Source organism: Salvelinus sp. IW2-2015, linkage group LG15 (assembly GCF_002910315.2).
Source record: "Salvelinus sp. IW2-2015 linkage group LG15, ASM291031v2, whole genome shotgun sequence".
NCBI classification, from domain to species: Eukaryota; Metazoa; Chordata; class Actinopteri; order Salmoniformes; family Salmonidae; genus Salvelinus; species Salvelinus sp. IW2-2015.
In genome coordinates, this window is record NC_036855.1 from 34,805,532 (window position 1) to 34,826,453 (window position 20,922).

The window sequence follows — 20,922 nt, forward strand, 5'->3', positions numbered from 1 at the left end:
CAGTAGAGATGCACCCAAGGGAAGAGAGTGAACGTACAGTAGTACCATTGAATGGAATACACACATTGAGGCCAACAGTGAGAATAAACAAATTAGACATGGCACTTACCTTCAATGTCATTTGTTTTGGCATCGCCTTACATTATGGTAAACACCTCACATTGTTAACCCAAGAAACCAAAGGGCCCAAATGGACGTCGTCTGTTAAGAATTCAAGAAAACAAAGGAATGGACACACACACACACACACACACACACACACACACACACACACACACACACACACACACACTGACCTAAGTGCATGTTGTTTTGCACATGCACACATTCACGGTCTCATTGGTGGTCCAAAGGAAATGGAGTCATGCACTTATCTTTGAAGCCAAAATGTGGGTCTCAATAACTGTTAATCCATTTTATTCCTTTTCAGAACGTATTGCTTACATGAATATTCTATAGGGTGGATATAACGCAAGCACAGTGAATTTATAATGAAAAACCTCTGTAATTTTAAGCCTTTTACAGATATACCGGAACATCATATTTTAGAACTGATATTCCATATTTATGTTACACTGATGTAACATTTCATGACATGATTAAATAACTTGCATCTTCTCACAGAGAAGAAATTGCATAGGTCACAAAATTATGACAATGACAATATTGCGGTGGGTCACTGAGAATCTGTGTTTGGCTAACTATCCTGCATGTTGGCACAACTCATTCCATGACAAAGGCGTTCTAAAAAACATTCTAATTGGATAATTTGTCATACTTCTCACCTGAAGGACAAACACATGGATAATGTTTTTTACACACATATCACTGCCCTATAAACTGTCTAAATCTATTCTGTGATGCAAAACAGTCTAAATGTATCTCTCTAAACAGCAAAGCTTCTAAAGACAAAGGTATTTGTGAGAACGGATTTTTCCTTGGTCCTGGCAATCACGGCACGTTATTTCAGGCCCCATGCTACATTCAATCTAAATAACGCTTCTGTACATTGGAATATTTTTGGTTTACTGACAACCTGGGCTCTAAATACAAAGTTTACTCAATGATTGAAAGAAGCTAGTGATTAAACTCTTGAGCTACAGTGTACAGTCATGGGCCTTTAGGCCATGGAGACAACCTTGCTCCCTGACCAGTGCAAGAAGACTGGAAAAGAAACAAACATTTGATGTTTCTGGTCAAGGTAGCTTGACATCAAAGCAGAGCCGACACCCTCTCTCTCTCTCTCAGTTGTGTCTCTATTGTTTTGACTTCTCCCTCCCTCTACCTAGCTTCCCAAAAGCGTCTCAACGTTGTTTAAATGTGCAATACCTCATCTTGAGAGAATGTCAAATGAGTCGGCCTGGGTCCCAGTTTATTTCTGCTTTTACTAACACATCCACCAACCAAATAAGTCCCTTAGGAGAGCAGAAGCTGTCTACCTCAGAGAAGGCATCTTGGACAGTCTGAAGACAGTCCCTTCAATGTAAGTGTGGCATCCCTCTGACTCACAGAAACCTCACAATAATATGAGGACTGAGGAGTACTAGAGTATCTGTTGAGAAAGTAACTGCTTCTGGGAATCCAAATAAACAAGACTTATATGCATTTCTCCTGTACTGTCTCATTGCTTAGCGACACATGAAGAGCCTGGTCTTTCACACATGACTGAGTGGTCTTTCCTGCCACACCAGAAAGGTCCCTGGTTAGATGTGTCGCTTCTCTGCTCCCGTCCTCTGTATTGCTCTGCCCTGATGAATAAGAACTTCGGGGGTCTTGGACAGAGGAAGTGCGGAACCCAAACTGCTCTCCTGTGTGATGACAGCTTCCTGTGTACGTCTCACTTCCTTCGGGCAGGTAGAGAACGGTCTGAGAGGTGCTGGACACCTCCCTCAGCTCGCGGGACACCAGTGAGGGTGACTCTCGAGAGGAGATGATGGAGGGGCGCTGGTGGCAGTTCTGTCTCTGCTGCCGCCGTGCTCCTATCTGACAGAACAGACACTTGATCTGCTCAATGAGCTTGAGGAGCATGGCCTTGCGGAGGAGGATGTAGATCCAGGGGTCCAGGATGGGGTTGAAAGAAGCGAAGCGGATCGCCCGCAGATCTGGGTTCTTTTCCAGTCTCAGCTCCACCGGAGTCTTATACAGCTGGTTCAGAAACACCTGCACCTGCAAGGGAGAGGTAATTAATGGAATTGAATCACTTTATTATGCCCAGCTGAATTGAATTGACCTTGATATTTATGTTTTATACAGCTTGCTGACACCTGCAAGATAAATGTAATTGAATCTAATTGAAGTGTGTTGTGTGTGTGTGTGTGTGTGTGTGTGTGTGTGTGTGTGTGTGTGTGTGTGTGTGTGTGTGTGCGTGCGTGCGTGCGTGCGTGCGTGCGCGTGATGTATTGCCAAATTGCTCAACAAATCATGGCTAACCATTTTATGGATCTAGCTGTCTGAAGGCACACCTGTCCTTATGGAGACTGATGTGAGCAGTATACAAAGCAGAATATGCAATATAGGCCTACACTACTATGCAAATCAGCTATGAGTAAACTATTATAATGTTAGAATTAGACTTACAGGCAGTGTGCATAAAATATCAAATCGTGTGTACATGTGTATCTTGTGCGTAAATAATTAAAATAGTCTTTGTGCGATTGGGAAAATGTGTAAAATGGTTCACAAAGTGAGAAGAGAAACTTACAACTAGTGGAATGGAGCATACGAGCACCACAGCTGAGGTGCATATGAGTACAATCACCATCTGGATCTCCGCGCCGGCCAGATTCCCGAAGTTGCGTCTCCTTCTTGGGTCTGTGTTTCGCCCTGGGTCTGTCCCCAACGACATCCTCCGAACGAACTGCCGGTGCATCCGGATCAAAGCCCCGCACACCAGAACGTTACAGATCACCGTGGCCAGAATTAGAATCGAACTGGATCCCGCGTACATGTACGAAAAGGTGGCATCAGTACTCACGTTGCTCCGCCACTCTATGAAGCACCAGGTTTGTGGGTACTGCTTTTTGACTTGTCCCAGACCCATACTAGGCAGAGCGCAGAAAAGCGCATTGGAGACGTAGATAGCCAGAAGAGTCAACCCCGCCAGTCTCTGATCCACATAGTCGTTGTAGAAATACGCATGGTTTATCGCCAAGTATCTCTCTACGGACATTGCGCATATGATGCTGAGACCCGCTAAAGAGAAGAAGAGGAGGATGAATCCGAAATACTGGCAGAGTGGGTCCCCGCCTGGCCAAGATCCTTTCACATAAGTGGCGATGGTGACTGGACTGGCCAGGAGGGTCCCCAAAAGGTCCGTAACCGCCAGACCACAAACCAGCGTGTAGAACGTGGTCTCCTTCTGCTCTTTCCTGGACTTGCAGAGCACCACGATGGCGATGACATTTCCCACCACTCCGAAAATAAACATGATGGAAGGTATTGTCGGGACCATGGTCCTCCCGGTCACAGTATTGTTACTCATTGTAGTATGTCCAGATTATATATATATTTAAAAAAAATACTTCATTCACATTATAAGCTATCCTTCATTTTTTACAAGTAAAGACTACTGTAGATGCTTTAGGCATATTATCTACATAAATTAAACTTATCAAACATGATTGAAATATTCATGCTGAATGTGAGCTGAACCGATCTACTCACAACAGAAGTTAGAACGCCTTTAAAACGGTTGTTTAAGAGTTCAGTTGATTTTGCTGAAGTATCTGTAAGGGACAGTTCGAAAATTACTGGGGGGGTTGGGGGGTGTCCAAACTAGAGGAGGGTTGTCTTAACTTTATTTTTGCTTTGGGGAGGGCTGTGTAGTTTGTTGGGGGGCACATGGGAGGGTTGTACGTTTTTTTTCCTGGTTTACATTCACTATTTTTCAGGTTTTACTATATAATTTCTTCCATCCAAGCCAAATATCTTCATCTGCTTGCATGCGCCTCCCCTGTCAAGGTGTTTTGGAACTTCCCTTATGCACTATGCTTTTCCACTTGCTAACTATACCACAGGTCAATATAGTCTACCAGTCTAACTGTCTATCCTGCCCTCTATCCACCATTCATAGTAACAATAGTGGTAGGGGGATCGTTTGTCCAGATCTGCAATAGGGTTACTAGCAATCATACCACACATAAAATCATTCAAAGCTGCACCAATTTTCTATATAAATCAACAATAACAAGGAGTAATAGCTGATAGGCAGTGAAGAGGCCAGGTGAGTACAAAAAGCTCCCCTATTGATCTTGTTTAGGGACAATACAATTATCTAGACTAGCCTAGATAATAATTGCATTTTGGTTTTTAAGTGAGTACAAAATTATATGTTAGGCTGTAAACTGCAGTGAACGTTGTATTTTAATAACTGTGCAAAAAAATTGCAGAATGTAAAGTACAACATAGAACAAATTGCAGTGAACGTTTTAAAGAGAGAGAAAGCACAGTGCAATGCTGTGGCGAACTTTGACGGATGATAATGAATCAATATGTTCTTGCACTGATGCATTGCGAACACAGGACAGGCAGAGTGATGAGCACATTGAAAAATACCATCCTAACATTAAGAGTCCTGCCCCCCAGCCCGGCCCCCTTCTTTTGCGCTCGGTCGGGACCACCGTTTGGACTGGTCTAAATTGCTAGTTAGGGCATGGGGTGGGGACATTCCAATTAGTTGGTTGTGGGGCTGTTGGAAACGAATCTGATGGTTGTCTATTGTATTTAATTTGAGCTTTAGAAGTAGTTTTAACCTCTACTGGATCGGTGTCCCCCCAAGGGACGGTTGAGCTAACAGTGCGCTAATGGGATTAGCATGTCGTTTTAAGTAACAAGAACATTTCCCAGGACATATACATATCTGATATGGGCGTAAAGCTTAAATTCTTGTTAATTTCACATTTCCACAAACTTCAAAGTGTTTACATTCAAATGGTGCCAAAAAAATGCATATCCTTGCTTCAGGTCCTGAGCTACGTGCAGTTAGATTTGGGTATGTCATTTTAGGCGAAAATTGAAAAAAAGGGTCAGATCCTTAGTGGTGATAATACATCAAATGAATCGGAATAATAGTTTGTTGCATTTCACCAATTGCCTACTTTTAAATGCGCTCACCTCGGCAAATAACTTTTGATTCGATTTGTTGAATTAGATTTTATATTTATTTCAATGTTTATTTAATTTATTATTAATAGCAGTGCTTGACTTAGACTGCGATAGGTTCCGGTACTCATTTTGGGTGTCCTACTATTTATATTTAGGTGCAGCAACTCCACAATACTTTTGAGCTAATATTGTATAAGAGAAACAGGAGCTCAAGCAGTAGAACATTTGAGGTGCTGGTAGTCAGCTCCGGTAAGCTCCTGCCCGTGTCAAGCACTGATTAATAGCCTTAATCCAGCATGTAGCTTACCTACATTTCAGACTTTAGGTTACAGAATATTCAGAAACAAATAAGAAGCTTGGTAGTTTGCAGTTACAGAATAGTCAGAAACAAATAAGAAGCTTGGTAGTTTGCAGTTACAGAATAGTCAGAAACAAATAAGAAGCTTGGTATTTGCAGTTGTCAAGATGTCAAGTGTTCTAAGCCCAGACTCTAGGAGTGAATCATTTCTGTAGAAAGGGGAATAATGGTCTCTGAATGGAGGTGAACCAGACTTCTGACAATGCTTTTCCCTAAGAAAGTCAGAGATAAACAATCTACACAGTGGAGACCTCCGGGGTACATATTGTATCAGAATTACCTGTATAAATTGCTTCAAAAAGGAAACCCTGATACATTGTAATCTTTGTTTGACAAGTGGTTCTGAAAGGTCATGAAATTACCTTTCAAATGCTATGTAATTTAACCAACTTTGAAAGCAGCAGTTACAACTATTGTTTGACATTAGAATGCTGGAAGCTTAGCTATAGAATTCCTGAGACACCTTTGTTTTTGCATTGTAACTTTGTTGATAGTGGTACCACATTTCACACATACAGCTAGAACAGGCTTTTAAAAAGATTTGTAGATACAGGGCCATCACAGGATTCACGTATTAACTGCACAGAAGCCTTTTCCCAATATGGCCGCCAAACAACTCAATGGGGTCTTATTGGATCAATTTTGCATGACCATATCTTATATTAAATATTATTGTAGTATGCCTAATAATATCTTTAAATGTTGATAGTGATGTAGAATACACAACCAAATGAGCAAGGTGTGCCAGATATGTAACGATGACAAATTATTCACAGAATTGTGGTAAGAATGTGCACAAAAAGCTTGATATACAGTGCATTCGGAGTGTTTTCAGACCCCTTAACTTTTTCCACATTTTGTTACGTTACAGCCTTATTCTCAAATTAATTAAATCGTTTTTTCCCCTCAACAATCTACACACAATACCCAATAATGACAAAGCAAAAACAGGTTGTAATTTCTTTGTGAAAATTGATGAAAAATTCAAAACTGAAATATAACATTTAACATAAGTATTCAGACCCTTTACTCAGCACTTTGTTAAAGCACCTTTGGCAGCGTTGCCTAGATCCTTTAGGTGGCTTATGACAAACTCCAAGCGGGCTGTTATGTGCCTTTTACTAAGGAGTGACTTCCGTCTGGCCACTCTACCATAAAGGCCTGATTGGTGGAGGGCTGCAGAGATGGTTGTCCTTCTGGGAGGTCCCCCCTTCTCCACATAGGAACTCTGGGGCACTGTCAGAGTGACCATCAGGTTGTTGGTCACCTCCCTGACCAAGGCCCTTCTCCCCCGATTGCTTAGTTTGGCCGGGCTACCAGCTCTAGGAAGAGTCTTGGTGGTTCCAAACTTCTTCCAATTTAAGAATGATGGAGGCCACTGTGTTCTTGGGGACCTTCAATGCTGCTTACATTTTTTGGTACCCTTCCCCAGATTTGTTCCTCTACACAATTCTGTCTTGGAATTCTACAGATAATTACTTTGACCTCATGGCTTGGTTTTTGTTCTGGCATGCACTGTCAACCATGCTTTGCCATTATGGGGTATTGTGTGTAGATTGATGAGTAAAATAATTTATTTAGCAAAATTCCGAATGCACTAGAGACAGACAGACAGACAGACAGACAGACAGACAGACAGACAGACAGACAGACAGACAGACAGACAGACAGACAGACAGACAGACAGACAGACAGACAGACAACCAGTTACATTACAACCATAAGTTACATTGTGATATAGTCAAGTTTTTTTAATGAAGATTTTTTAAAAAGATGAGAAAAAATTTATAATTTCACAGTGTGTTATAGTTCAACAGTATAACCATGAAAAATGTAAAAGGTCCAGCAATACTGTAAGTTACTGTAAGGAGACTTGAAAATGGTTAATCTTCACCAGGATTTGTTTGTCGAAAGTCAGATAACCTCCAGTATGGAAATGTCTAACATTATTAAGTCTACTGCAGTGTTTGATTGATGACGGTTAAAAGCAGGGCTAACAAATGACAGAGTAATACCCCCAAATGTATTCTCAGATAATTATTCCCCAAGGACAGTTTACATCGACTTGACCTTGACTTTAAGGACGAGTAGGATAATTAGAGCGGGAAAAAAACATGTGGCATGCACTGTGCACACCACCAGCTTCAGCTTAGCTCAGGGTGACGTTCATCCCTCACAACACCGCGCATGTCAATACCTTTACAGCTACCTACAGTAGAGAACCAGAATACAATGATTCCTTTCTCTGTATGAGTAGGTACATGCAGATTTGTTTGGGAGAGAAGCGCGCGAGAGAGACAACATTTGTTATCTCCATTCTAGACTAAATACTGTTGGATGCTCTCTAGGACTATTTACCAAATAAACTAAACGTTTTAGGTGAGCATAAAATCCATGTCTAAGGGTTAAAAATTATGGTATTAGGCAACAGACTGCACTGTGCCGCATAAACGCCTCAGGGCTATTATGTGAAGGTAGTTAAGTTTATATAGTAAAGGCATGAGGCTTGGTTCAGTGTATTGATGTATAATCGTTCTATGGGAATCCCCAGCCATCTTTGTCTACACAGCCCAAACTCCAGACAGACAGACACGGAGATGAGGTGGAGGGTGTTGTCCTGGGTTGTACTCTCTACAACGGCTTTGTTTTCAATCCTAGTTGAGGAAGGCTTTGTGTATGTCTGTTCTACAGTTTGGTAAACTTGTAGATAACATCCGTAGAAGGTTTTGTGCGATGGCTCACGCAACATAACAAAGCTGGACACAGGGAGAATGAGAAGTAAACTGTTTGGGTTGGCACCACTGGGAGTTTGATAAATTATGCCAATGAGAAAGCAAAGGCCTCTGTTATCCCACCCACCAGACTGTTTACCTTTGTAAAACTATAGGTTACATCCACACGTCTGTCACATGCAATCTCATTCCATGATAGTGGCATAATAATGCCTCGTCCAGAGCTCTGCGCGTCAAGTTCCTTTTATTGAAGGGATGTTGCAGCCATTTCACTATTCACCTGGGTCTAAATTCTACCTTGAGATATTCCCAGGCAACAGGTAAATCATGCACTGACGTCAATGGGAGATTTACATAATCATTGAGTTTCACATGGGGATCACAACCTCTCCCTCAATGTGAGCAAGACAAATGAGCTGATCGTGCACTACAGGAAAAGGAGGGGCGAGCACGCCCCCATTGACATCGATGGGGCTGTAGTGGAGCGGGTCGGGAGCTTCAAGTTCCTTGGTGTCCACATCAATAAGGACCTAGTGGTCCAAACACACCAAGACAGTCATGAAGAGGGCACGACAATGCCTATTCCCTTCAGGAGGCTGAAAAGAGTTATACAGCTGCACCATCGAGAACATCCTAACGGGTTGCATCAAATCAAATCAAACTTTATTTGTCACATGCACCGAATACAACAAGTGTAGACCTTACCGTGAAAGGCTTACTTACAAGCCCTTAACCAACAGTGCAGTTCAAGAAGAGTTAAGAAAATATTGACCAAATAAACTAAAGTAAAAAATAAATAAAGTAACACAATAACGAGCCTATATACAGGGGGTACTGGTACCGAGTCAGTGTGCAGTGGTACAGGTTAGTTGAGGTCATTTGTACATGTATGAAGTGACTATGCATAGATAATAAACAGCGAGTTGCAGCAGTGTACAAAACAAATGGAGGGGGGGGGGTCAATGTAAATAGTCCATTTGATTAATATTCAGCGGTCCAATGGCTTGGGGGTAGAAGCTGTTAAGGAGCCTTTTGGTCCTAGACTTGGCGCTCCGGTACCGCTTGCAGTGCGTTAGCAGAGAAAACAGTCTATGACTTGGGTGACTGGAGTCTCTGACAATTTTATGGGCTTCCCTCTGACACCGCCTATTATATAGGTCCTGGATGTCAGGAAGCTTGGCACCAGTGATGTACTGGGCCGTACGCACTACCCTCTGTAGCGCCTTACGGTCAGATGCCGAGCAGTTGCCATCCCCGCTTGGTATGGTAACTGCTCGGCATCTGACCGCAAGGCGCTACAGAAGGTAGTGCCATCCAGGACCTCTATTCCATCACACTCTTTACATATGCTGGTGCTTTTCTCTGTTTAATATCTATGCATAGTCACTAACCCTACCTACATGTACATATTATCTCAATTACCTCAACTAACCCATACCCTCGCACGTTGACTTGGTACCGGTACCCCCCTGTATATAGCCTCATTATTGTTATTTTATGTTACTAGTTTTCCTTTGCAAATTTTTCTTACTTTTTAATATTCTGCATTGTTGGTTAAGGGCTCGTAAGTAAGCATTTCACGGTAAGCTCTACACCTGTGATGTATCTGGCGTATGTGACAAATACCATTTGATTTGAAGCTAGGATTCGGCCCCCTAGTTTATATTGTGCGGACTGAGTGTTCCTTCTGAGGATCATTAAACGTGTAAACAAGTGCATGTGGCGTTAGCAATTTTTAACATGGATAGTGCCTCAGGACAGCCTTCTGGAACATTTAGGTCTCACTTTAACATGTTGAGATGTTCCAGAACACTCACTGGAACAGGGTGGAAATAGGTGCTTATGGTATCAACCTGAGGATGACCATTAAGTTTGTGGTTGGGTGTTTTAGGAAACAATGTACAAAATCCAGAATTTTGTCTGTAAAGTGCTTTGTTCAATATGTTTTAGTTTAAAACTGACAATACTGTGAGATGGGCTAATTGTTGGGGTTTCATATTGTGAATAAACATTTTTGTACTTGGTACAGTGTATATAACATGGTCCTCCAAGTGATACTGCTGAGTAATCCAGGCAGGCCATTGCCTGTACCATGAGTCATAATGCGATTGTTAGGTTGAAAAGATACAGAACGCATGTATATTGTCAAACATACAGTACCAGTCAAAAGTTTGGACACACCTACTCATTCCAGGGTTTTTCTTTATTTGTACTATTTTCTACATTGTAGAATAACAGTGAAGACATCAAAACTATTAAATAACACATATGGAATCATGTAGTAACCAAAAAACAAATCAAAATATATCTTATATTTGAGATTCTTCAAAGCACCCAGGCTTTGCCTTGATGACAGCTTTGTACACTCTTGGCATTCTCTCAACCAGCTTCATAAGGTAGTCACCTGGAATGCATTTCAATTAACAGGTGAGCCTTGTTAAAAGTTAATTTGTGGAATTTCTTTCCTTCTGAATGCGTTTGAGCCAATCTGTTGTGTTGTGACAAGGTAAGGGTGGTATACAGAAGATAGCCCTATTTGGTAAAAGACCAAGTCCATATTGGTCTGATGAGTTCAAATTTTAGGTTTTTGGTTTCAACCGCCATGTCTTTGTGAGACACAGAGTAGGTGAACGGACGCTTAATGGGACTATCATTTGTTTTCCAACATCACAATGACCCAAAACACACCTCCAAGCTGTGTAAGGGCTATTTGACCAAGGAGAGTGATGGAGTGCTGCATCAGATGACCTGGCCTCCAAAATCACCCAACCTCAACTCAGTTGAGATGGTTTGGGATGAGTTGGACTGCAGAGTGAAAGAAAAGCACCTCTTTCAAGACTGTTGGAAAAACATTCCTCATGAAGCTGGTTGAGAGAATGCCAAGAGTGTGCAAAGCGGTCATCAAGGCAAAGGCTGGCTACATTTGAAGAATCTAAAACATAAACATATTTTGATTTGTTTAACACTTTTTTGGTTACTACGTGATTCCATATGTGTTATTTCATAGTTTTGATGTCCTCACTATAATCTCCAATGTAGAAAATAGTAAAAAATAAAAGAAAACCCATTGAATTAGTAGGTGTGTCCAAACTTTTAACTGGTACTGTAACATAAAACCATTTCCTCTAGTTTAATAGACCCATTAATCAAGTTAAGTATGCCTTTTCAGTATGGTCCCTTCACTACACCCAGCTCTTCCCTTTCAAGACCATATCTCACTGCTCATTATGTCCAATTTGTCTATAATACATTTTTATTATTTTAATTCATCTTAACTATATTTGTTCATTCCACTCTTTGTCAGGTTGAGTGCTTTGATTGCACTGTACTTCCTCAATTGTAAAAAGGTTCATTTGTTCACATACTGCTACCGTATGCCTACCTCACTCCAAATGTTGCAGTGGGATCTGGTGACAGCTATTTCACTCCTACCGGCTTGCCAAGACCAGAAGTACGTCATTACCACATCAGGAGGGCAGTAGGATCACTGTGTCATGTTAAGTCTCATTCCCCAGAGAGTCTGAGGGCAGCGGGGTGCTACCTAGTAACCCATACTTACTGTAGGGTCACTCAGACAGTATCTGCAGCAAAGCTCTCTCTCTTCACAGCATTGTTTGTGTATCCAGTCGTTAAAGCTGAAACTACACAGGTTTAGCAGCAGTAGGCTATTCAGTTTGATTTGAATGGACTTCACAGGTATGTGTTATGTTCAAGTCATGTCTGGAGGCTAAAGGAACTTCTGTCAGGTCCTACTTAACCCACACAGAACAAGTCAGAAGATACTGTAGGTCTTCCACCATCATCTGAACATTGCCTCAGTGTTCTCTCCATGTCAGCGTTTTGTTCAGAGATGGTGTTTTAGGTGGCTGGGCTCTCAGGAAGAGAACTCCTCACAGGTAGACGGGAGATTCTTGTCCTGGACAGTGCTTCTCTCTAAAATGACCTCAATTGTGACTGAGCATTGCACTCACACCTTCTTCTTTCCCTGGTCTGAAATAAAATATGCAACAACAGCAAGTTGTCCTTTGGGTTTGCATGTTTCTCACCTAAAACTATTGGCAAAGAGCAAAATGTTATTTTCACACACAGCACTTGTTGCAAGGGGCATGTAGACTACTGTTTTTGGAAGAAGGGGAATAGGGAGAGAAAGGAGAGCAATGAGAGTAATCTCATTTGTAAATGCAGAGTTCGTGTGTACTACTGAGTGCAATATTCTGTAAAAACACACCGCAATACGCACATCCTCAAGCCCTCATGACAAATCAGTTTGATCTTATTTGCCTTCATTAATCTCTTAGCAGGCTTTAAAATGTTAAATATGCAGCATTTTCTTTGATGAATGACGGAAGATTAATAAACCCAGTATCCCGAGACACCAGTGCTGCCAGTTGCCGAGCCAACAAAAACACACCCTAGCAGCATCTTATCCTATAATCTGTTTTAAAGAACTTAGACACAGCAACATACTGGGAAAAGTTGTCATGTCACCAGCTGCAGAAAATGTTCCCTTTCCCATTACATCTGTATATCACATCTATAAATCGAGAGAGACAGAGAAGAGTTCCCAAAGCTTAAACTTGTAATCCCAGAAAAGAAGCAGCAGCACAGGGGAGGAATAGAATAACATGAGTATTTGTTGATCAAGCATTTATGAGGACACAACGGTCGTTTCACAGGGGTGATGGAACACTCTTCTTAAAGGCCCAGTGCAGTTAAAAATGTGATTTCCTGTGTTTAATATACATCTACACACAATGAGGTTGGAATAATACTATGAAATTGTGAACATAATGATAATGCCCTTTTAGTGTAAGAGCTGTTTAAAAAGACTGTTTTGGTGGGATGGAGCTTTGGCTTGCCTGGTGACAACACCAGGCGGTAAATTAGTAGACAAATAAGAGAGTTCCAAACCTCTCTGCCAATAACAGCCAGTTTTCAGTTTTAAGGTACTTTATTCTTGCTTAAGCAAGAAGCTATTTTTGTTTCTTTTTGACCATTTTCATTCAAAATAAAGTAAGGTAGGTAAGGTACACAGTAAGGTACTTTATTGTTACCCAGAAATGATTTGATTACCCAGAAATGACTTGGAGATAAAAATGGCCGCATTGGACCTTAAAGTCAGAGACTTTCTCACACTTTTTAAGTAGCCAACAATCTTTGATGTCATAATCGGAAAATGTGTTTCAATCAGATGACATACAGTTACTGCTTGTCTGATGGAATGTTGTATGTTTTATAACATAAAAACAGATCCGATCCATGGGAATTTGCAATTGGCAGATCTAGTAGGATATAACTATTTTTAGCAAATAAAAGGTTCTGACTAACTCTTAGGGAGTCAATATGGAGCCTCCACACAACAATGGCTCTTGTTTGTGACTTAAAAGTATTTGTGCTGTCTATTCAGCTTAGTCTACATAACAGGCAGTTTCCCAAGCCCATGCCATGAATGCTCAATAGTTGTAGCATTATGTGGAATGAACACATTATGTGAGCCACAACAGTTATTTTTCCCCATTGATGACTTATCTCCCCCCAAATGAAAAAAAACAACAGGGATAACTTAGCCAGAAATGTTTTCGCCTGTGGTACTTGAGTAGGCTATGTTGCAGTTTACTAAAGTCTCAATACATAATTCATACTTTACCGTTATGCCACTGTTTTGATACACAATACAATTTTCCAGACGTCACAGAAAGACCTCTCAACGTCTAAAACAGGGCCAAGCAATACACCTACGATCTGGATCTATGATAGTGTGCTTTTCTTTGTGGTTGTGGCCTACAGATAAGGCTAAGAAATGCAACTGTATTCATGCCTGCGTAAAGGACACATTTTGTTTTCCCTAGATCATTCATCAGTTCCCCTAGGATTGTATAACATGGGTATTCATTCCCCTGGGAGAAAACCCATGCACGCGCACACACCAGCGCACACAGCCTGCATGTACGCTCACAAACACCTCATTCTGATAGACGAGAGGAAAAGGAGTGGGAGGATTTCCCCCGCATTTCTTATTTTCGGCTTACATGAGGTCATAGTGACCATCAGGCTTAACAATCACTAGACTGGAGCTAGACCAATAACATCATGTTGATGTCCACAACAGGAAATACAATATACTTTCAAGAAAAGTAAAAAAAAAATCTAAAGAAAACAAAGCTAAGGACAAAACAGAGGTTATGAGTATTACGTGTAAAACCACTTAAAAGTTATAACTACAAACTAAGTCTTTGCTTTGTTTATATTTGTGTATAAATAATCAAGTAAAGAATCATTATTTGAAGATCACAGTAATTTAATAGACAAACTTCCATTATGGGGAGTTTTGATCTTGTTTACAGTATATTGCTAATCTGCGAATGGCATTTGTCCAGCAGACAAATACTTGATTTTTTGCTTTTCACGTACATATGATATTATTTCAGATATGACCCACGCTTCTTGTGTATGTTTCACTGAAGACGTTGTACGGACCCAACAGTTTATGAAAAAGCACCAGTACTATGTATTGATGCTTTGTGGTGGTAGAAACTGCAGGGGACGCACCCTCGTTGTAGAGTGAGCCCCAGTGGAAGGGGTCAATCCAGCTGTTTGATCAGCCCTGCTTTGCAGCTGCCTTGGCTGCCTGATGGGCCCGTCTATCCTCCTCAGCCCTCTCCCTCATCTCTTTCTCCCTTCTGATGAGCTGCTGCCTCTCTGCTTCCCACTCCCCCACCTTTCTCTGGTACTGCTCCATGTCAGGGCCCTCTGCGGAGGCTAGGCTCTGCTGGACCAGGCTGGAGACCAGCACCTGCAGGGGACTAGGGTCCACCTTTCCCCTGGACTGGAGCTGCCCGCTCAGATCCTACACATGGCCAGAGGAGATGAGGTGGTGAGTGATGGGGTGTATGGAAAAAGAGGCATTAAGGCCTAGATTCAATCAGATCAAGTGTTAAACGGCGATAGCCGACACCCGCATAGCTGATGTTTAGCCTGGTGTCAGACGGTGTAATTGCTATCAAACCGGTGAGCAGCTGCTCTTGTGATTGTCACGATGAGGATTTATTTTAGCCTAATCAAGGTGTAGGCCTAGATTACATCACACATTCCAGTATTTGAACTGGTAAACATGGCTGCATGGGATTCCTACTAATGAGACTCCGTGCAGCCAAAGGCATTGTCCGCGATAGTTATGCCGGAAGCCGCTGGTGGATTTAACAGCTCTAACGCGGTTCCACCTCTGACACCGTCAAAAGACATGCTATGCGGGTGTCGGCTGGCGCCAATCTAATTGAATCGAGCCCTAAGTGTAACTGTCGTTGTAGATGAGTGCTTAATAGCAATTTATTCAACTGATCAAAACAAGAAATCTGTAACACAACATACATGCAGTCCATAAACAGGCTCTTCCTTTGTTTGATTGATCTTCCCTTTGCCCAGTACCTTAAACCTGCTGGCATAGAGGGGTAGCTTATCTCTCTCTGCCTGGTCGTCCTCATCCACCTCCTCCTCTTTCTTCCCCTCCTCTCCTCCTGACTCGTCGTCCTCTCCAGAGGAGGAGTCTGAGGCAGAGGATAGGTCCTGCAACAGACCCGCCAGGTAATCCACCTAGGAGAAACACACACACAGCACAGGTTTAAGGAAACACACAGACGCAACTGGGACAGGCGGACATGCACTGACAGACCGACACGATAACTTTGGAGCAATGAGCATCCCCTCATTGTCCATCACCTCATTTGTCCATCAGGACAAAAGACGGAAGCGAAAACAAACACACGCAGACAATGGCACACACAATTAATATTTCCTGATCTACACAGAGCCATCAGTTCTGACACTGTCCTGCTTTCTGGCAAACCTGGTTTGGTTCCCAAAGTCTCACAAATTCCCCCTGGTCTCCAGACTCCACTAAATCACATTACTCTGCTCAGAGTTGAACTACTGAACTAGATAGGGCTAAAGGAGCACTGCACCAGGGTGAGTTAATGTGCGTCTGGATATAAATAACCCAGATAGAACAGTCTCAACACTAAGCCCTGGAGATAAACCCTCAGACCGTCTCATACCCTGTACCTGGATAGTAACAGCTCTCTACTGCCACCAGGTTGGTGTCATATGCTCATTGTGTTATTTGCAGCATTTGATGAGTAAAATGAGATTGTAAACAATCAGCTAAACTGTACAGGCTTCTTATTCATGATAATGCTTTATAATGAGTTCGTCTTATACGTGTATAATGTGTTACTAATGATCTTGTTCGTGTTAGATACTGATTTAGTAATTGTAAAAAGTACAGGACTAAGACAGGTATTGGTGAGTACATACAGCATCCTTTGATAGTTTGCCATCTCCGGGAGCGGCAGCTACTCTCTCCATGACGGCCAGGGCCCGGCCCAGATACCCTGGGGTCCACATCAGAGGCATGCCCCTGAACACAGCATGGATCCCTGCCGCCATCTCCACCTTACCTAGGAGACAGACAGAGAGAACGAGAGAGGAGCAGGAAGTGGAAACTATCAGAGATGTGATCAGCACAACATGACAACCAGACCATGCGGTTTGGAGAGGTTGATTTAAATGTTTGACAAGAGGATAAAGCAGGGTTTCCTGAGAAATCCTCATCCTTCTGCTATCAACAAATGGTTAGGAATATGAGGAAAGGCTATGGCTTGTTTTAGGACCAGGAGTATGGTCTGACTGGGGGAATTACATACCTAGTAAAGCACAGCCCAGCAGTTGAGCGCTGAGGCCTATAGAGCCGTCCTGCTTCAGACCAGATATCAGCAGCGATGCTCCCAGAGCCCTCTCCTCTGACATCTGCACAGTCAACCAACACAAACATACACTTATGCTTCAGACAACATTTGAAAATAGCATAATGACTGACTTCCACAGAAATACAGTAACTGTGGCTGCTAAATTTAAACGCATACATTTTGCACTCGCCTTTTCCTACTAGCACTGACTGGTGATAAATACTTTGTTGAGGGAAAATCTACTTGCTGCGATTGTGATAAGTTGTCTCACCTAGCTATCTTAAGATGAATGCACTAATATTAGTCGCTCTGGATAAGAGCATCTGCTAAGTGACTCAAATATTAAAAATATGTAAAATATATATATGTAAATATCCATATTTATCAAGGGGGATGGTGTTGTGCTGGGATCATAGTGACCTTCTCTACACACATACGCCCTCCTTACGTTACCAACAACCACTACTTTCTACAGAATCCAGACACTCCAAATGTTCTTTGACACGATAACTTCTCCGGACATGTTGGTACACATGAAGTACAGAGCAGTGAATGCTACTTTACTTACGCTGAGCTCTGGTTTGGTTGCAAGGTAATTGCTAAGTGCATACAGGGACAGGATCTGTGTTGTGGGCAGATCAAAAGACTCCTGAAGCATCACCTCTTCCACGACAGAACAGGCACCTGCAGAAGAGGAACAACTTTGTGAGGTTTTAAGCTACATGTCATATGTGTGTACATTGGCTTAGTTTTGTTTAACTGAGTTTTTCCCAAAGGGGTTCTGGGATAACTTTACAGTTTGACAGATATTACAGTTTCAGAAGTCAGAGACTCTTTACCTTTGAAGTCTTCATCTTTTATGAAGGAATCTATCAGAATGTTGAACGTGAAAACATCTGGGAACATTCCATATTGCACCTAAATACAGAAACAGAGAACGGTTAAAAACTTTCCATAAGCACAATATCATAGTCAACCTCAGACATTGAGGTCAAACTCTTTAGAATGTGGATTTTCAAAAGGCACTATGTATTGGACAATTACCATTCTAGGTAGAACATTAATGAGAATGTTATGGTCATGGAACATTGGGTGCCAACATGGAGGACAGTTTGTGACACTGTGTTTCTATACTCAGAGTTGATATTCACGTCATAAAAGGAATTCCTCTTGACCATCCCCTCAAATTAGGTAAAACATTGATACCCATTGTAAAAAAAAAAAAAAAGCCAACTTCGTCGTCAGTTTTTGTTATACAGAAACAAAGAAAACATGCTGCTGTATTGTTCAATGTACAAGTAACAAGATCAAAAAATCACGACCTTTGGTAGCTTAATGTTCCAGTCGGTAGCTAGCTAGCACTCACTAACTCGCATAAAAGCTAGCACCGTCATGAAAAGGGCATGAGCGAAGCCCTACAATATTAGGTGTTTTAGTATTGAGAACGCACAGGAGCAGGTAATGTTGAAAAGTAATCTTTTGACATGTTGTACTTTTCTTAAATGTAGTTGAATTTGCAATTGACAAAAACAAGCAGACAACAAGAAAATGTCAAGTTTTTGAAGTGAGCCAACGGGGTAACCTAGCTAACCACAAGTTGTTTTCACCATTTTCATTCTATCTAATACCGAGTGGACTATGGCTCTGCTTAGCATAATGTAGTCCTACCTTGTTCTTGACTGTGTGCAGGGCCTTGTCTCTGGCCCCGTATCTGAGACACTGTCTGACCCAGCTGTGGACAGTCCAGTCTCTGAGGTACCAACAGTTTGGGCTGTGGCGAAATCTACAGGAGCGAGAAGAGAGATGTTCAGACATAAAAAACAAGAACAAACAAGTCATGAATGTTTATGACTTCTGTTATGTCATTTTTCTGACGCTTTTATGCAGCATAGGTCAAGACAAGCGTAACCGCTTAACCCATAGGCTTGCAACGCAATATTCTTGTTAATCTTGTAATCACATAAGAAACAGATTCCAGAGGAGGGGAGAACAGGGAAGCTCTTAGACAGCATCGAAGCACAGAACAAACATGCATGTGACTGAACATAAACACACCATAAAAAAAACTTTGGAAGAAAACAGAGGTCAGAAGACAGTGGCCAGGAAGTGAACACCCTAACAAAGAAAATAACATAACAGGGCATGCAAATTAGGCTTACTTATACAGATAGTACTCTGCTTGCTCAACCTCTTCTCTTGACGATATGTTGTCAACAAACTGAAAAAGAAAACACACAGAGATATGGTTATTATTTCATCCCGTTGACTACAGTTTGATCAGAACCTAAATCATATTAGTCGTATTATTTATATCTTACCCAACATGTCATTGGTGTACCAGATATGACAATGAAGTAGTTTGCTACAGCAGAAACTGGTTGACATACATACAAGCTACAAGGATGAAATCTCTCGGTACTCTAACATGCTCTTACACGTGATATTGACAGGGAGCTGACAGGGAAGTTTCGGTCGTACGTCCTATCCATCAAGGCGGCCAACAACGCTGTAGGATGACATGTTCATATACAGCTTTACTTTCACATTTCACAAGAGCTAGACTTGCTGAAACTTTCTGCCGTTTAAATATATGACTTAAATCTTCAAAAGACTTTACATTACTAATAACACAGTACAGTATCTGTCCATATGTAGCTAACACTGCCCCCCTGTGTTAATTTAGTGCAGACATTCACAGACATTGTCACTGACTTGACAGTTACATCTTCAGTACTACTTATGCACAGAATAACGAATATTTTCACACGTCACTGTGTCTCCCAAAATGAAAATGCAACTGATGTCCTGTCCACTTAACAGCTAACATGTGACAGATATGGTTGAGGCCCACCTTTCATTTGTTGTACTGGGTAGGGACAAAGAGAATTGTTAGCAATGAGTTTCTCTGGATAGCTGTCTTACCCAGATTTTGATGATCTTTCTCTCTTGCGTCCCATAATTTGGTGTCTGTGTATGGTGTGGAAAGTAGACATCTTCTGGCTGTAGGACATAAACAATAATGACCACACGTTACATAGAGTAGACAATGGACTCTGAAGGTAACATGCACAATGCGATTACAGTACAAGCAAATACTAAGTTAAACTTTGAACAAACGGGATAAGATGCATCTTATTTAGTTTAGCTTGTTAGGAGTTAGGCTAGGTCAGAATGGGTTCATTATACGTAGCTAGCTAGGTAGCCACCTGGCTAGCCTGCTAGCTACTTGCCTGGCAAAACACAAATAGTTCGGACAAACAGTGAATCAATCAATGATAGAAAACGTTACTGATTTAAATACCTATTTTTTAGTATTAAAAAACTGTACCTATAAAACTGTGATTTCCACACTTCTGGATAACTTTGACAGCTCCTAAACAACGCTTCAAAGTGTAGGCTGCCATCTTGGGACGATACCAATATATGACGGAGGGGAGCAACAATGTTGCGTGAGAGAGAGCCTTGCTCAAATACATGTTTAATGCGAACCGTAACACCATGAAAAACAGTATATATAATACTGAAATTGAAACGGAGTTATTTTTTCTAAATACTATAATTATGTATGTTTAATAAAAAATATCAAACTTAACATTAGAATGAAACCCTTTATATATATTGGTACGGCCTCAAGTGCCTGTTATGGTGAATGCCAATTGTCCCAGTGGCAAATTCATTGGTAATAGGTAGGCCTGTCTGATCAAACCCATCAATGATTTTATTTATTTGATTATATCAAAAAGTCGTATCAAAGGTCTAGATATTATGTGCAGACTGCATAGTCATTCAGACTGATGATGGCTCCGCTCCAGTTAATTTATGGCTCTTCCAGTTCTTCCAGGAATGGGCAACATTGATCCATAAAACCAATAGAGATAGATAGAAAACGAATCTTTATATCTGTGCTATTATAGCGTCTGTGACAGCATGGGCAGCGCCATTGAGGCTACAACCCATAGGAATCCCACCCAGGTGACTACTTTAAAAT

General features: G+C 41.5%; 2 protein-coding genes across 2 annotated transcripts; both read right to left on the reverse strand.

Moving 5' to 3' along the window:
* Nucleotides 1-395: 395 nt before the first annotated feature.
* LOC111973763 (prostaglandin E2 receptor EP4 subtype-like) lies at nt 396-3,707 on the reverse strand. The gene is made up of 2 exons (XM_024001161.2): nt 2,702-3,707; nt 396-2,166 (listed from the first exon to the last, which is right to left on the reverse strand). Exons 1-2 carry the CDS (start codon nt 3,479-3,481, stop codon nt 1,597-1,599), a joined length of 1,350 nt encoding a protein of 449 aa, XP_023856929.1. The 5' UTR covers nt 3,482-3,707; the 3' UTR covers nt 396-1,596.
* A 10,763-nt stretch (nt 3,708-14,470) lies between these two features.
* On the reverse strand, nt 14,471-20,361 carry LOC111974708 (small ribosomal subunit protein mS27). Its single transcript, XM_024002652.2, has 11 exons — nt 20,263-20,361; nt 19,857-19,934; nt 19,370-19,440; nt 19,094-19,152; nt 18,603-18,717; nt 17,774-17,852; nt 17,503-17,618; nt 16,893-16,995; nt 16,504-16,646; nt 15,619-15,783; nt 14,471-15,040 (listed from the first exon to the last, which is right to left on the reverse strand). Exons 1-11 carry the CDS (start codon nt 20,336-20,338, stop codon nt 14,792-14,794), a joined length of 1,254 nt encoding a protein of 417 aa, XP_023858420.1. The 5' UTR covers nt 20,339-20,361; the 3' UTR covers nt 14,471-14,791.
* Nucleotides 20,362-20,922: the final 561 nt, after the last annotated feature.

Excerpts from the sequence above, each read along its gene's own strand:
- LOC111973763 (XM_024001161.2), bottom strand. The coding sequence starts at position 3,481 with ATGAGTAACAATACTGTGACCGGGAGGACCATGGTCCCGACAATACCT. Across the intron at positions 2,167-2,701 it reads TATGCTCCATTCCACTAGTT|GTGCAGGTGTTTCTGAACCA; the intron begins GTAAGTTTCTCT and ends TCTCCCTTGCAG.
- LOC111974708 (XM_024002652.2), bottom strand. The coding sequence starts at position 20,338 with ATGGCAGCCTACACTTTGAAGCGTTGTTTAGGAGCTGTCAAAGTTATC. Across the intron at positions 19,935-20,262 it reads TGGAAATCACAGTTTTATAG|CCAGAAGATGTCTACTTTCC; the intron begins GTACAGTTTTTT and ends TATGTCCTACAG. Across the intron at positions 19,153-19,369 it reads GCTCCCTGTCAATATCACGT|TTTGTTGACAACATATCGTC; the intron begins GTAAGAGCATGT and ends TTTCTTTTTCAG.